Source organism: Melanostigma gelatinosum, assembly GCF_949748355.1.
Source record: "Melanostigma gelatinosum genome assembly, chromosome: 11".
Lineage (NCBI taxonomy): Eukaryota > Metazoa > Chordata > Actinopteri > Perciformes > Zoarcidae > Melanostigma > Melanostigma gelatinosum.
The window spans coordinates 21308222-21324914 of NC_136644.1; the positions used below are offsets into that span (position 1 = coordinate 21308222).

Below are 16693 nucleotides of genomic sequence, written 5' to 3' on the forward strand. Positions count from 1 at the left end.
GGAGTGCCACCGAGAATACCAGAGCTGATCCACGGCAGCAGGGCGAAGTCTACGCAAGGGGGAGGAAGACAAAGAAGGAGGAGAATGAGAAAAAAAGAGGATAAGCACGCGTGGAAAGGATGAAGAAGAAAGCCACTGGAGGCTTTAGTATCCCACCACCGGCTGTCTCTGAAATCCCAGCGATAGGAGACGACCTCGGGGAGTCGAGGCACGTTTGAATTTGGGCAAGTTGGGAAAGTTCAGCGAGATGGTTATAAATGGGTCTCACCTGAACAGCTCCTCGACACACCCCAGTGACACCGTCCTGAACCGCCCACCGTGGGTCTCCACAACTTTGGGGTGCTTTCTCATCTTCACCATCGTTGTCGACATCCTGGGCAATCTCTTGGTCATCTTCTCCGTGTACCGAAACAAGAAGCTCAGGAATGCAGGTGAGACAAAGTCCGGTAAGGGGCATGGGGGGGGGGGGGGGGGGGTTCTGGTGTGCATGCAGGTGTGGCGACGGAGCGTTTATAAACAAAACGAAAAACTTAAAACTGATGTAGATTGATAATAAAATGCTTGCGCAAGGTGACACGTTCTGTTGCTTACAGACTTGCGAGTGATGATTTTTTCTTCTTCTTTCTGTTTGTTTGTTGTTGTTGACATTTGTAACGGTTGTCCATCAGCTGGTCTTTACAAATCCCAGCCCCCATAAAGATGCATCTGCGCTCGCGATATAAGCTTGTCAACGTGGCCTACAGCCCCGTAGTGGGGGAGTTGTTGTTTTACCCCCCCCCCCCCCCCCCCCCCCCCCGTTCCCCGCATGTTGTATCACTTTAATATATAAAAAAATAATCCTCATAGCTTCTGCTCTGAAATGTGCGGTTACTGTACCGCAGGCTTATATCGCAATGGCCAGTTCAAACTCGACCTCGACTGCTGGAGCAGATTGGATGTCACTGACCTCCACCGAGCTGCGGCTGTAAGCGGGACTCAGCAGAAGCGGAAACACTCTCTCTGCAATAATTATTGACCCGATGTGACAGAAGCTGCGGGGAAAGCCCCGCGCGCTGCTTACACTAATGCTGCCCCGCGCTTCTCCTGTCGATGTTACTCCAGCCAGGGGATTTAATTCCATCACGAAAAGTGTTATTACCAGGCCGGTGTGTGTCACGTGTGTTGTTTTTAAACATATATTTATTTGTATTTGTTATTCACGCCACTTCACCGTGCATTTCATTACAATGATAGGCTGGGGATTAAATTGCGCGCGCCGTGTTTGTCTCGCCCGGTGGAAGTGGCAACACGCTCATAATGCAATAGTCGGAGAGGACGGAGCGATGGTGGGGGGGGAAAAAAACCCCAAGAGGAATCCTGTCGCGCGGAGATGGAGGCTGCACCTGGCAGCTCCACGTATCGAGGCTGTCATCATCTGGAGGCTGTAGTCGGGCGATTTGCTAAATGCCCCACCACCCCCCCCCACCCCACCCTGACACTACCATTTCACTCACCTGCAGAAATGTTGCGGTCAGAATAGATTTCCGTCACGCGGAGGGCCCCAGTGAGGGATACATTACGTGTTATCTGTACAAGGATATGATTTCCTGCAAGCTCGCATTGCTCTATATCAGCATTTGATGAAGACTCACAAGCAGCTATGCAGCAGTTGCTCCGGATTTGAGTTTTTTTTTTTTTGTAATTGAGCTTCTCACAACACACAGCTGTCTTGAAATAGAATTTGTCTCTGAAAATGAAAATAAATCATGCTATTAAGTTATGTTAAGTATAGCACAAGAGGAGAGAAACATTTAGTAAAGGTTTAAAGTTGTTACTTTTAATCATGACTCATGTAAGGGGCGTAATAATGCAGCAGTAACGCCGCTGACGTATATTATCTGCCTAGTCGACGCTTAAATGTTGCACATGGTTGAGCATTACAAGCTGGAATCACCATTTATTTATTCGGCTCATTTGATGATAAAATGTTCTTTTTTTCTTTTGCCATGCTGAATTCCGGCGAAGCGTCCTGAGGAAAAGTCCCAACGTTTGAGGGATAACGAGGCGCTGATGGAAACGAAAATATAAAACTCAGTTTAATTGGATTTGTGCAAAACTGTCCTTGAATACTAATACGGCCTATATGCAGACTGATGACGCAGTTACGGTTCATGCCTTTGAAGCGTATTCGCTACTTAAAGTTCTGAGAGACGTGCATGCCTAACAAGCTCTTACAATTCTCTGTTTGCCGAGCCATTGGCACATTGTATGCAAGTTGGCAGACATATTGATTGACATGAAAAGAAAAACTTCCACCGCTGCTGGAATGTTTTGATGGCGAGCTGGCTGCGACTGTTTGTTTTACTGGCCCCTTATCTGTGGGTTTTAACCACCACATTTTCTCTCCCGAAATAATTCAATTTCCTGCTGCTGAATAAGATCGAATCTGTTCCCCATAAATACAAGTGGGAATAGATTTCCCTGGCATGAACCAAAGCGGTGAAGAGATTGCGCAGCAGTTGAACAACAAGGGGCTGAGTACATATACTGAGTGGTGAACCTGGCAGGCGTCGTGTTCACGTTCTGCACGCGGCAGCGGTCAGCGGTGAGCGAGCGAACCGGAAGCCAACAACACACGCCGAGCGGTTTGAGCTGCGCGGCTGGAAACACAACGAGTGCTTTGAGCCCATGCTCGGTGCCAACAACACCACATTAGATGCACCTGTTCTGCTGTAGATAAGGGCATTTTCAAATTCATGCCGGAAAAAGGGACGGCCTCAACTGACTGCTCTGGCTTGCTGTTCGACTACAGTGAGACGGTATAGCTCATGGAATAGAACGTGACGCGGTGTTAAATAGCTTTTTGCCTTGATGGCAACAGAAGAGAAGACCAAAGGGGCTGGGGGAGAATTCAGTGTGATAATCCGTCGTCTGTCAATGGAATGGTTTCCTGACCATATAGCGAAATCGCAAAACACAATTAAGTCGGCGAAATTGACAAAAACAAGCACATAACAAATTGACAAAAACAAGCACGTAACAACTTAAGTGTAGTGAAATCAAACTGTTGTCTTGATCTGATTACTCTGTATTTGTTTGCATACCTCATAGTCAGCGGAAATATTTATTCATTTTTCTTCCATTTTTCTCTTTGTTTCCCTTGAAACTGTTCATTTTGCACTGAAGTTCTTAATCGAATGAGAAAGTCATCTGTACATTGCCTTTGTCAAGTCATTCCCACAAAAAGAAGCTTCACCATGTAGCCTATTTATTGAATGACCAGACAACTTGCTTTGCATTCATTTATTTCATTATTGAGACATGATATGAGCCATACAGTGACAGAAGATGTTGACCACATGGCCTGTAGGCGATTTGGCAGCATCCTGTCTTGTTTTCATCATGAGGGAAGCCATTTGAAAGACTTGTTTTGTGAGAAACTATAATCCTTTAGACAGGGTATCTGTGTATATATTGCATGAGCGAGGTGATCAAACTGGGGACGTTTCTTGGGTTGAATTTGTTACGCCAGAACAGAGCTTAAGGAAAGAACGTACTCATGTCTCTCACGTAGAAATGCTCTTTTTATCGACCTAAAAAAGTTGGTTTACGGTCACTTTGCGTCATGTTTCACTTGGCATCAAACACCCCCAGTTTAGTCCTCCGACTATAACAGTTTCTTAATTGCACTTGCTGTGCTCGGTGACCATCTGTTTACTCAATACTTACAGCACTTTCTGAAACCATGTGTTCCCTGCAAAACCTTTTCTCCTGAAGTCTAGATGAAGAGTTCTGTTACATGTGTCCTTTTGGAAAAAAAGGTCGTGGAACTCCGCAGCGTAGCGTATCCTCTGCCAGCGGGCGTCAGTGTCCTGTGTTCCCACCTCTGACGACATGCTGCCTCTTTGTGGACCCTGCTGTGCCCCCCTTTGGCCCCACGGTTCAACAATTTCTGATTTAAAAAAAAAAAAAAGTGTCTATTTGTCATGAAACACAAGGAGGGGACATTTAACTTCCCTGCTTTTGCATGTAAAGTCGAACAGTATTTAGCAAGAGTTGAAGAGGGCCTCAAAGTCATGAAGCGGCCCTCAATAACTGCAAAGGCCACAGGTTAGAGAGGCACTCTGTATCCACTGTACGGTATGTTCTTTTTGCAAAGACACGATCACATTATACGCTCAATAAAACAAACACGATCTCAGAGCAGTGACATATTGGTGCTTTTCCTCACGTTGGAAATATTGGGTTAGAATTTGAGTGTTTATCCCGGAGTCCATTAGAATTTGAAGAAAAACACAAGGTAACGAGAACAGTAACGCAACAGAGAACTTTGTTTTGTGTTTGCAGACTTTGTTTGCAAGCCCAAACTTGGCTGACGTCGTCATTCCGACCAACAGGTATGCGAAGCCGCGGGGTGTCCTAGCTGCTCGCCGGGTTTTGTCGGTGCCTGTGGTGATTGCTGTGATAATCATCGGAGCGGCACAGTGTGGCGGAGCACCTTAACGGTGTCGGAACCGAAAGGAAAGGGCACAGTGGGTGAAAAAAACACAGTCTAATTGGGAACCCACGACAGCAGGCGGGTCGTGGCTTTGCAATTCATTGACAGTTCTCCCGAGCTGAATGAATGAACATTGAGTGGGAGAGGAAAAAGATTTATTTCTTTAACTCATGAGGCACTTAACTCCCAGCTAAAGATTAGTTAATGCCCCCCTGTCAGCCGGGACACGTAAATAAAAAGCTGCTATCGAGCCCCGAATCTGCTTTGCACCTGATAACTTGCAGTCAGCGGTTTCTTTTCAGTGGTGTGTCCTGAAACACGGATGAAAGAAAACGTACACGTTTTACTTACTTGGAGATCTACTTTGTACAGATTTGTTTCCTCCTGTCAAGAGGGCTTTTTGGCGCTCCACAAGGATTAAAAAACTCAAACATCAGATCACACACAGATCTAATTAGCTAGCGGGTATAGATATATATATATATATATATGCACGGGTCTGTGGCCATGCTGTTGTGACCGTGCGGCCGGATGTTGATGGTGTTTGTGTGGCAGACGGTATACGTGATAGTGAAGATAAAGGCAGCAGATTGGTGAGAGCCTGTCGCACGAAGCAGACTTGTGGTGACAGAAGCGGAAGGCTTGCAATTCACATTCTACATTTGACTTGCTCTTGCCAAGGGGCCTCAGATTCTAGACGATTTCATGACTTTCTGAAATTGGTCGGATTATCTGCACACACAGAGCCCGCCTGCAGTAATCCATGCTGTATACACGGTGTGGATGATAAGAATGTACGCTTTGTTTCCCTCACATTTCTCCTCCTGAGAAAACACCTTTCTGTATCTTTCTTTTCCTGGTTTACATTCTGCGCGGCGTTTTGCATTCCGCTCGCCAGGTTTTTGCGCCTCATCTCGATCTCCCACCTTCTTTGTCCTCCTCCTCCTCCCGAGCTTACTCACCCCAACATGCACACTCTCTGTTTTTCTTCTTCTCTTTTCACTTAAATGTTTTACCCTTCCAGGCTTCATATTCCATGACACCCTGTCTGCTTGCATCGCTCCGCTCCAACACCCCATCGCTCTCTAAGGACGCTATGTTGTCGGACCGCATACCTGTGGAGGAATTCTGCCAACAGCCCTTTCCATCAAGCCGGTCAGGCAACAAGACGCTTATCTCTCAAACACTGTGGATTCCAGATTATATGATGGCCAAGTGGGCAAAAATGAATTCAGCTTGTTATTTGGATAAGAGTTCAACAACGACTAGCCTGGCATGGGTTAGGGTTAGGGTTAACCCTAACCCTAACGAATTTAACAAGAGCAGGTCTGGCATCTGGTCTTCTCCGCTGTGCATGTTAACTTACTTCCTCTGTCTGTCTCTGTCTGTTTCTCACCCTCGTGGAGGACAGCACACTTTCACTGAGCGAGGAAGACATAATGAGTCTATAAATACATAAAAGAGAGCATATTTGGAGCCATTTAAGATTCCATCCCCATCATTCCAGCGACCCTCCCTCGTCCTCTTTCCATGCCTTTCCCTTTGCTATTTCTAATCATTTACAATATTGTACAGTGAAAACTTCTTCCTGCTCGGGATGACGCACACAGGAAGCTAAGGGCAGTCAGATCAAGTAGAACCTGAAGCTCATCCGAGGGGAACTGTGCATCGTACTGTAAGGTGCTTACTGTAGAGCGGCAACTATTTGATGAGACACACACACACACACACACACACGAGGCGGCGGGAGCTCGGAGGTTAGAGGTGCTGGATGGTGATGGGAAAGGGTGCCAGTTTTTGATTCCAGTTGGGGGAAACGGAACAGTGGAGGGGGGAGGGGAGGGAGAAACACTCTCCTCTGTTCGCAAGGTGCCCTTGAACGAAGCACTTAGTCCACCATTGCTACTCAGTGGCCAACAGTGGAAAACTGGAGTCGCACTCAGCAGCTTCCAGCTGTGAATGCGTCAGATTGCATGCCCGTTAAAACAAGGCACCGATGGGGGGGGGAAAGAGGAAAATATGCCGGGTCAGTCGATCCGCCTCAGATAGAAAATTTGAACAGAGGGAAAACAGAGAAACCTCATTTTCACACATCCCTTTTAAAATAAATGACATTTAATGGGCCTAAAAACAGCCAGTGGACACCAAAACAGCTCAATCAGAACGCCTCGTCACTCTCTATGAGCGAACGGTCCTGGTCAGTTGAATGGCACGTAGTGAGGATTATTACGGCAGACACATGAATGCCATTTGATGTCATCCCGTGAACACTGCTCCATTCAGCCTTATCAGGCCGCCGTCTCTGGCTTCAGCGATGTGGTTTATCACTGAGACACATGCGCTGTTCTGCACAAACACTCCAGAGGACTGCGCCGTCAAATGGAAATAACAATTTTAGGGACTACAAAGCAAAGAAGGGAGGACATAGCAGTCTAACAATAGTCCTGAGGGTAGAAAAGCTGCATGTTGTCATTGTAAAATGAGTAACTATAGGTTCCAGCAGATCCAAGTCTAAAATAGTATTTTTGTTTGATACGATCTCCTAATTTTGGAGTATGAGGTGTCGGAATTCGGGGGAACATGTAAAAGCTCTGTCAGAGAATGAAAACAGGATGTATAAATGGTAAGAGACAGTTCTGTTGTTCAGGGACACAGAAAAACAACTTGAGTCCGACCATTAAATCTGTATTTCCGAAGACGCACACATTTGTTCCTTCAGCCTCTGCACAAGACAAGATTCATCCTGAATTTCCGCCGGAAAAAAACGTCTGTGAACGTCTGTGTTATGCAACAACTAGGAGCGAGAAATGTTCTCTGTCAGATTCTCCGCGGACCGAAGCGAGGTGTCACCGCTAGTGCTTCGAGGGAAAGGGACTGGGTCCACGAAAAACAAGTCACGTAGAGGATGTGACTCGAGGCAGTAGAAGCTTAACGATCTTCAGTACAATCCTAATGCAATAAGCGGCACTCTGCTTTGTTTTCTGAAGAGATAACGCCACACTGTTCACTGTGGACAATGATTGGATTTTTGTCCCCTTCATTCCATTTCCAGTTTTTATTTGCCTTTCAATATGAAGTATATAGTGAGACTGGTTGCTGATATTTAGTTCTTTTTTTGAGGATCGTTTAAGTTAGATTAGCTCTAATACATATTTTTTATATTATACTAATAATTAGGGGTGTAACGGTACGCGTATTCGTATTGAACCGTTCGGTACGAGGCTCACGGTTCGGTACGCATGACGAACGGAATACGTTTGAATAAAAAAAAATAAAAAAAAATCTTTTTTTTTAAAAAACCTTTATTTAACCAGGTAGTCCCATTGAGATTAAAAATCTCTTTTGCAAGATTTAAGTAACAATACAAGATGTAAGCAAGATGTAAGTAACAATACTACATAACATTAAGGAGCAGTTTTTGTTTTTTATGCTTATGTGTTGCTAAGAAGACACCCCAGAAGATGGGTCACTCAGGTATAGTTCCATCATTGTTCAAAGTCAAAGAATAACTTCATGATGTTAGTTGTAATGAATAAATATATTTTAAAATCAAGTACATTTCTCTGGCATTTATAGTTTTCTACTGAACCGAAACGTACCGAACCGTGGCTCCACTGTATCGTACCGAACCCAACCGTGGATTTTGTGAACCGTTACACCCTGACTAATAACACACCCGATACTGACACACCAACAGAGAATTCTCTGCAGGTCTCTTTAGCTCTGTGTAGCTTCACAGCGACTTCACTCTTTTGTTCCACTCTTAACGCCCTCGTCAGCGTTTTTTCCCAGCAGCAGGCAGCTGTTTCCCTGATAAGCCGCACCTGCACACTACCTGAGCACATGGCGGGCAAAGTTAGCAGCTACCTGGTGAACACAGTGGAGCGTTCAGCTGCTGAGGACATCGATGTTTCCCTCAGGAGCTAAAAGTGAATATTGGATGACAGTCATCAGGTGGACGTGTGGCTGTGTTTTATCTCGACGTGGACACAGGCAATTGTGCGCTAACCGGCCATCCTATCGTTGACTGCTTGTTTGAGAAAACAGCTGCTCATCCATGTAATTCAGTCTAATCACCAATGAATATTTCCCGCTATTAGATCTCTATTATGCAGCCATGAGTCCAATTTCGTCTTTTCTTTGTCTCTGTTTGGCATCATTTAAGATCACTTAACTCAATATCCATTTTGTATAACTGCCTCTTTATTTTCTTCAGTGTAAAACCTCGGAAATCCCTTTGAGGGAGAACCCTCATTCTCAAAGGTGCGCGACAGAAAAGAGTAAATAATCTAAAGAAAGCACTTTCAGAACCACCACAGTCATTCAAAAACAACACCCATTATTATCTCTGCACAGTTTAGGACCCGTTTCAAATGATGGAGGTGTTTGTGAAGGAGGTTAAACGATAGCTGTAGATTTAGAGTGGTGGCATGAAAAGAATCTGAACAGTGACAGAGGACATTGTACACTAAAGAGGTAATATTGTGTATATAAATAGTAAATAGGACTATTGTAAAGGCTTGCGTCGTTAAGGGCTCTTATTGTGGCTGCACGAGTGTCAGTGACGCCTGCACTTTGTTTTACCTGCAGAGATATGAGAGAGAATCCATCCATCCAATATCTGTATAGCCACTTATCCTATGAAATGGACTTTATCGGCTGATACAAAGTCACACTTAGCAGTACAGACTAATTCTCAAGAGGCAGATTATGACACATTCTTCATGGTCCGTCACATTTTTTTAAGTCATTAGTGGAGTCCGACGCATCCCTCTAATGAGCAACAGCTTAGTGTGTGAGAATTCCTCATCACAGTATGCTTTCCTTTAATGACCCATCAACATGCTCTTCGTGATTATTGTCGAGTGTCTTTTGTCACACTTTCAGACGTCGCTTGGGTTCATTCCAGCGTTTCTTTGGGCGTCGTCCAAAAGCAACAGGACATTAAGGAGTAGGAAATTAGATGTTTTTGCTGCTCAGTGACCTAGTCTGAGCCTCAGTCTCTCTGATAATACGGGAAATAACTCATGTGATATGTCGTGTTGTGAAAGAAATAATCTGATATCTTTTGTGGGAGATATTGCGCCGTGATAAAACTCTATATGTGAGTAGATGTGGATGATATCGTTGCTACTCGGGGACGTTTATGAACACGATCTTTGCTGACTCGGCCTCCACGGTCGACCGAATATCTTAAAAAATATCAAATTTCAACGAGAAGCGCTCTGTGGGACTCGCCGCCAGAGTCGACTTTTGTGCTTTGATGGCATTGCTGTTCACTGACTTAAGTGAAAGTGGCGAAGGCGAGCGGTGGGGACGTTAAGTGGTCGCATAAATAAAAAGTCATGTTACAGCATATCACAGGTAAGAAGATGACAGCACATTCCTCTCTCGATACGGACGTACACGGACATTTGGTGGTTATTTCACTGAGATGAGTCACGGGATCGTCTGGATGTGTTGATAGTGAGAGCGAGTTAAGGATGAGCTCATTAAGGATGGGATTCCAAAATTCATTTCCATTCAGAGCTGGTCACAAATTGTCTGGTTTCCTGAGAATATATTAGCTCTGATGCTATCAGCTCCTCCATTATAAATTCATGCAATTGGTGTCATATTTACAAAGTCGGCTTATTTACCAGCCAGTTGGGGCGGAAATACTGCGAAGCTGTGTCGATTAACACGGGGTTTGGCTGTAATAGCAACCGTTAAACATGACACAGTCATAGTTTGATTCATTGTTTGCATCAGAAATCCCCCTTTATGTAGCTTTAATGTCGGGAGACTATAGCCATGGCAGAATATACGAACCCTTCAGGTACATGTTTTCCAAACTGACGACAGAAAAAAAAGGCTTTTCATGCATTCCATTAAAAATGGATCAGCGCTGTTGAAAATGGTGAAATGTGATATTGGAGCACGCGGGTCGTGCTAAAATAAAACCACCTTAGGGAGTATACGACAAATGACAGTGGTTCAAGTGTATCAAGTGGAGTCAGATGATAAAGCTTGCGTTATCGAGAGGAAAATGGATCGGAAGCTGTTGCAATACAATTATGAATAGTGAAGATATAAAGAGGGACTGTGAACGCCCTGTGAACGCCCTCCCCAGGCCAAACTTCTCTAGTTTTTTACTTATTATTTTTCAAAACAACAACATAAAAGGAAGCAGAATGCACATCATCCGTGATGAGGAATTCCGGGTTGGGATGTAATGTAGCCATGGCAATCATTCCATGAGATCATCTTCCAACATAACATAAATGTACCTCCGATTTTTGGGTCAAAAAAATCCACAGGATTTAGATTTGTTGATTCAAATGATTGCATCAGAAGGATTTTTGGCCCACAGTGTTGCCGTAGGATGGGAACGTTACATGAGCTGTTGTGGAGAGAGGCATCGTTGGCCTTCAGGCGGCCTCTCAGCGAGATGGCAATGATGTTGCCAGAGGATGTGAACATTTCCCCTGCTGAGGGGGCAAAACATGTTTGGAGCGCCGCCGTGCGTCAAATTGTGGTGAAGGCGGAACGCGAGAATCTGTCCTCCTCTACTTGTGTAATTCAATTAGGTGTCAGAACGGCCTACAGCAGATGCATGTCAATGACTCCGTGCAAAGTAATCAGATCCAAAATGAGTAATTGATCGTTCATTCGTCATCTGTGTCCATTAATCCCACAGGAGCTAAATCATCCTGTCAAGAGTCCAAATTACTGCCTGCGCTGTAATTGTACAGGTTGGTGTGTGTGTGTGTGTGTGTGGGTGTGTTTGCCCCTGTGAGGACCAATATGATATTCAGACTGAGGACATTTTTGCAAAATGAGGTCATTTTGACCGAGTCTCACTTCTTTCACAGCTGAGGTTAGACGAATGTAATCAGAATAAGAAGTGGATTCAAGTCAGCTTTGGGTGAAGGGTTGAGGTTAGACATGTGGTGTTCACGGTGAAGGGTAGGATTATGGGCTAAAGAATGAACGCTGCCTGTGTGTGTGTGTGTGTGTGTGTGTGTGTGTGTGTGTGTGTGTGTGTGTGTGTGTGTTGAGGGGGGAGTATTTTTATATTCGGTTCCTGCACTTTGTGACGTGTCAGAGTGACCATGTATTTATTTCAAAAGTTAAACAATAAAGATTGGTGTTTTTTACTATATTAATTATGAAAAATATATTACTTTATAATAAAAATATGGTTTAGTTTCAGCCCTAGTTACACACCCATGTTACATCATTTGTTTCACTTATTTATTTCCCCAAATCCTTCAGCTTTAGCTCCCTAACAACAAACAGAGTGGAACAACTCCGGGTACATCAGGGCCCATTTGTTCCCTGAAGATTGTAATTGAAATATAATGTATCTCTCCTGATGTTACTGGTTTGGTTGGGGTCTTCCTTTTTTTTACCACCAGCTTGATGACGTCATTGTTTCAGCGTCTATTTGCGAGTATAGTCACGGACTGGAAGAGAGAGGGTTGTGTGACCAGCGTGGGTGGGTGATTGACGGTGATTGACGTCTATATTTCCCAGCTGCTCATGTGTGTTTCAACGCAACGCTTATTTTTCCGTGCATTTACTGTCTGCCCATGAAGCTCCTTTCCACACGCAGATCCAGTTTCTGTACGCATGTGATTGTGTAAGATAAGATAAGACGTTAACCACAGCATTAAAATATGGCTCATCCGTCCAAAGCCTGCAAATTGATGGTATGTAAGTCTGAAAAAGCATTCAAAAGACGACATTAAGAAAAATGCAGAAATAATTCCAACTATGGTATTAGAAGATTACATTGAGCTCTTTCAGGTCAATTGGGGTCTGATAGGATGATGGAAATCACTGCTGCACAAACCAATCACATATAATAAAGCTCAACAGATGCTCAAGCTCTGGTATGACCTCAATTTCCCATGGGAACAGCAACAACATATCGAAATGCACAAAGGATTGTTTGCTTTAGGACGGTTGCGCAACTCATTACATTACATATTCATCACCTTAAACTTCATACAGTCCTTTCTCTTGCCTATTATTCTGACAACCCGCACAACGGATATGTACCATGGATGTTAATTGCCACTTAAAATGTACTGCGAATGTCAGTGCAGCTCCCCACATGCTCACCAGTACAGCCGTTAATGAAAGGCTGTGTCACTGCAAAGTCAACAGAAACTTGCCAGCGTCCCTTTTATGCTAAATTACATGCTGAGAAAACCTCAGTGAAGAAATGCACAGCTCTGTATAAACGGGACCAAAAGATGGAGAAATTGTTAAAAACTGGGATGATTCCTCTGTAAAAAGGTTTGTGCAGACTATGCAGGGCAACTGTTGCAGTCACCTCCTCCTCATCTATAGATACAAGAATGTATTTATATTTAAACACTTGCCTCCATTAAAAAACATCTTTAGTTTTAATTATTTGTTCTGTGATTATAATTCCCTGACTTTGCAAATCAGAACTCCAAATTCTTCACTCACGCTGAAGAACTTCCACACCGACGACACGTAGTCTGTGTCTCTGTGATATTACCTCTCTGCTGCAGATTTCAACATCCGGCAAGCCAGCAAGCAACATTAAAATGAATTTGAGTCGTGTTTGTGTCCACCTGGTGGATATAAATCTAATATTCACTGTCCTTTAAGCTCTGTTTTGGTCTCCACCAACACCAAATATCTAGCTCTATAGCTGCTAAATATTCTTCTATGTTAACCAGCTCGTCACTAAATGTGTCTATTTGGTGCTGAGTAAGTAAACAGGTGGCTGCTGCTGGAAACGAGATTGATGAGAACAGTTAGAGAGGAACCAAAACAATTCTCTGAAAGATGCTAAAACGCTCCACAGAGGGGAACTGCACGTTTGGTGGATAATTCTCTGTGGGTCTGTCACTACGAGCAACACTTTCTTAAAATATATTGAGTCGTGCAGCAGCTTTAAAGTACAAATCACACATCACACGTCATCTACCGTAGCGTATGTTGAAACATGGAAGCCATCCGAGCTGTGGCGACAGATGGCTTTGAGGTACTGGTGAAAAGACTGGATTCATGGTTTCTAATATCAAGCTGCAAGTGTTTCACCCAAAACAAGATTCTAAAATTGTACAGCATCTGTCGTGAGAGAGTGGAGCAAACAGCAAACACACACACACACACACACACACACACACTCAGAATCAGCTGTGCGGTGTGATAAGCTCTGAACTTCCACCGTGTATGAGACGATCTCAACCACCACTGCAAATAGCTTCCAGGCATAAGTATTAACGAACGTAAACTCTCTGTATTTAAATCACATTTCATGGCGATAATAATGGCAAAATATATGGTGATATAAACTCCATTCACCCTTTCCAGCCCTATATGACCTCGTGTTTTTGATTATGTGGCTAAGTTCAGGAAGTAAAGCGAGGTTTCGGACACCACAGTGAACAATCAGGGTGTGGAGGCGGTGGTAAGCCTTCCCGTCTCTTAACCAGTAGTTAATTGGATTGTGACCAGTTTTTTCCCAAAAGTCAAGAAGCACTTCAGCAACACTCCTGTGCTTTTTTATAGTTTAATGTTCATTTTATTTCAGATTAACAAAATTATGTTGGAACAGTCATTTTGTTCAAACCTTACAGCAAAAAAGGGATTTATTTTTCACTTTAATATGTAATGCAAAAGTTTGTTTTAAAGAAAATGACAATCCTCATTGTCATTTCACAGTTTGTATTTATCTAAAACCATTTAAAATCTATCGTTCTGGTGTTTAATGTATGCATCATTAAGGCATACATTGAGGATTTTACTGCTGCTTCGTTTAGGTTTTCATTGTTCAAGAACCTCAATAACCTTGAAGCGTGATGATTGTGCTCATTTTATAATGAGTGGCAGCAACTCCTTATTAATTACTTGGTTTCCAGGGACCTAAAATGACATGAATGGGATCAATCCAATCTTCTGACAGCGTTAGCTGCTTGGCAGTTGCAAATGGGAATCTAAGCCACCCTGTGATTGATTTCTATGTTTTGTGTGTGTGTGTGTGTGTGTGTGTGTGTGTGTGTGTGTGTGTGTGTGTGTGTGTGTGTGTGTGCGCGCGTGCGCGACTCGATGAAATGTGGTTGACTGAGGTCGTATGCCCAGGTTAAGGTTACTTTATGGTCTCCCATGGGAGAAAATTGTCTTGGAGAATGGAAAATTTCTGTATCAAGTCCAAACATCACATTCAAACACATTGAATACAAACACGTGCAAACATCAGCCTAATCGCGAGCCATTCACTCTGTTCCAGAAATACAAGGCATTCATCTCAAACAGACCGTCGCGACCTAATTCCCAAAATATCAGATAAATCACATATTTCTTTCATGCATGTGTTATTGAAAAGATACACACAGCAACTTTGAGTTTTAACATCTTGCTCAAGGACATTTGAGACCTGCAGAGCTGGGAATCGAACCGCTTTCTCCACTTCACTGAGCGGTCGTTGTTCAGTTTGGAGGCAGTGACCTATCGAGCACAATTTCTTCAATTTCGCGCACATTATTGAGCAAATGATGCTGATCACACCAGTCAACAGACCTGTCCACTTGGATGTTGATGCTCCTGTTGGAGTTGCTTGAGAGTAAACTGAGGATATCGGCGTCAACGGAAAATGTCGCTACAAATAAACGAGGTTGGCACGCAGACATTTGTACACAGAGTCGGGATGCACAGATCTGACTTTTTTTAGTCACGATCTTGAAAGTCAATTTGTTTAGGTTGCATTCATGATCTTTGCTGTCTAATGCCCCCTTGTATCGCTTGACAAGCTTTAACACTGTGCTGTACTTTGCCAAACTGCTAGTGCAGACTTTCGTACCTCGTCATTAATTATAAATTGTAAAAATGGTCTACGTCAGAGAGTGCGGAATTTAATTTCACTTGTTGTGGCCCGTTTGACCAAGAAATAGTAATACAACTTAATCAAAAAAAGATTCACCTTCAACTGAACTCGGTTTTTAAGCCAAATATATGCGTATATTAGTGTTAACAGAGCTAAAATCAATACAAAAGCAGACTGGTATATGCAGCAGAACTTTATAAGTGCTTCAAGACATGGTGCACTATTCTGGAGATGGCATAATTTGTGTCATCATTGATTTTTTTCATGGAATCAAATTGGTACTCATCAAGGAACGGTTGCACCTCCCTGCGTAGCTCCTCTGTCACGATCCTCTCCAAGGAGCCTATGGCCCGTACTCATTCGTTTCCTAAGGTCAAGACTTTCTGAGGACTGGAATTGTAATGGATTTCTTCTGGAGCATCGCGTGCGTATCAGCCGCACAGCCCGGGGTATGCCCAGATGTCCCTTTGCCATCTAAATCTCGAGCTGCCACACCCAGCGTAATCATAAAAAATACATGAGTAGCAGAGTTTTCCATAAGCACTGGATGCTGACCAAACAGCTAAGTGTTCATTTCAGTCCAGCCAGCTAGTTTATTCTACACATTTTTTATTCGAATGAAATAGTTTTGATTGACGAGTCACTATTCGCTGTGTGTGTGTATATCTTACGACCACGAGCCTCGGCTTCAAAACAATGCGAGCAGGATGTGTGTGCTCACTTAGCTGAGAGGTTGTGTCCAGCTGAGTAGAAAGCAGAGACCGGTATTCAGTGTTTGACAAGTATTAGCAAAATAATGTATGACAAAACAGTAAGACTTGCATTGATTGCACAGATTGAGATATTTGCGTGTATCCAAAAAAACCTGCTTCGTCTTTCATAATGTTTAAAAGTAGGCGTTCCTAATACTGACGAGAAATGTGGTCGTAATAGTAATACATACCGCAACATAAAGCGCTGTTTTCTGATCGTGGTCATTTCACGTAGTTCTTTGAGACCAGGTTGTTTAAAAATGTGCAATTGAATGGCCCGGTTCTAAAGCCTTGAGGCTTTGTTGTCGTCCACCTGCTGGAGTTTCAGCACAACTATGAGCATAACTGGATGTTTCAACACCCTCCATCTGCAGACAGTACCTTTGTTCATGCATACAGTACACCCTCTGTCTTCAGAGCTGGATGGGAATAACTCTTGCGTAACTGACCTGACTTTTGCTGTCTCTCTCACCAATATCCAACTTTGCCTTTGGGATATGAAGCAATATCTCGAAATAGAGACATTGACGAGGCTTGCATATCGTTTCTGTTCCCGATTGAGTTGAAGATCAAATGTGTTGAAGCTTTCATTAGGAAAACAATTAACGCTGCAAA

At 43.5% G+C, this 16693-nt stretch overlaps 1 protein-coding gene across 1 annotated transcript in view; it reads left to right on the forward strand.

The window, feature by feature from the left end:
- Positions 1 to 247: 247 nt before the first annotated feature.
- The window catches only part of mtnr1aa (melatonin receptor 1A a), a gene marked incomplete at both ends in the record, with an annotated part of 31828 nt that continues 15382 nt past the window's right edge, over positions 248 to 16693 (forward strand). The window contains one exon of the mRNA XM_079279070.1: positions 248 to 431. Within this exon, the coding sequence (XP_079135196.1) occupies positions 248 to 431 (184 nt within the window). The remainder of the gene's footprint in view (positions 432 to 16693) is intronic.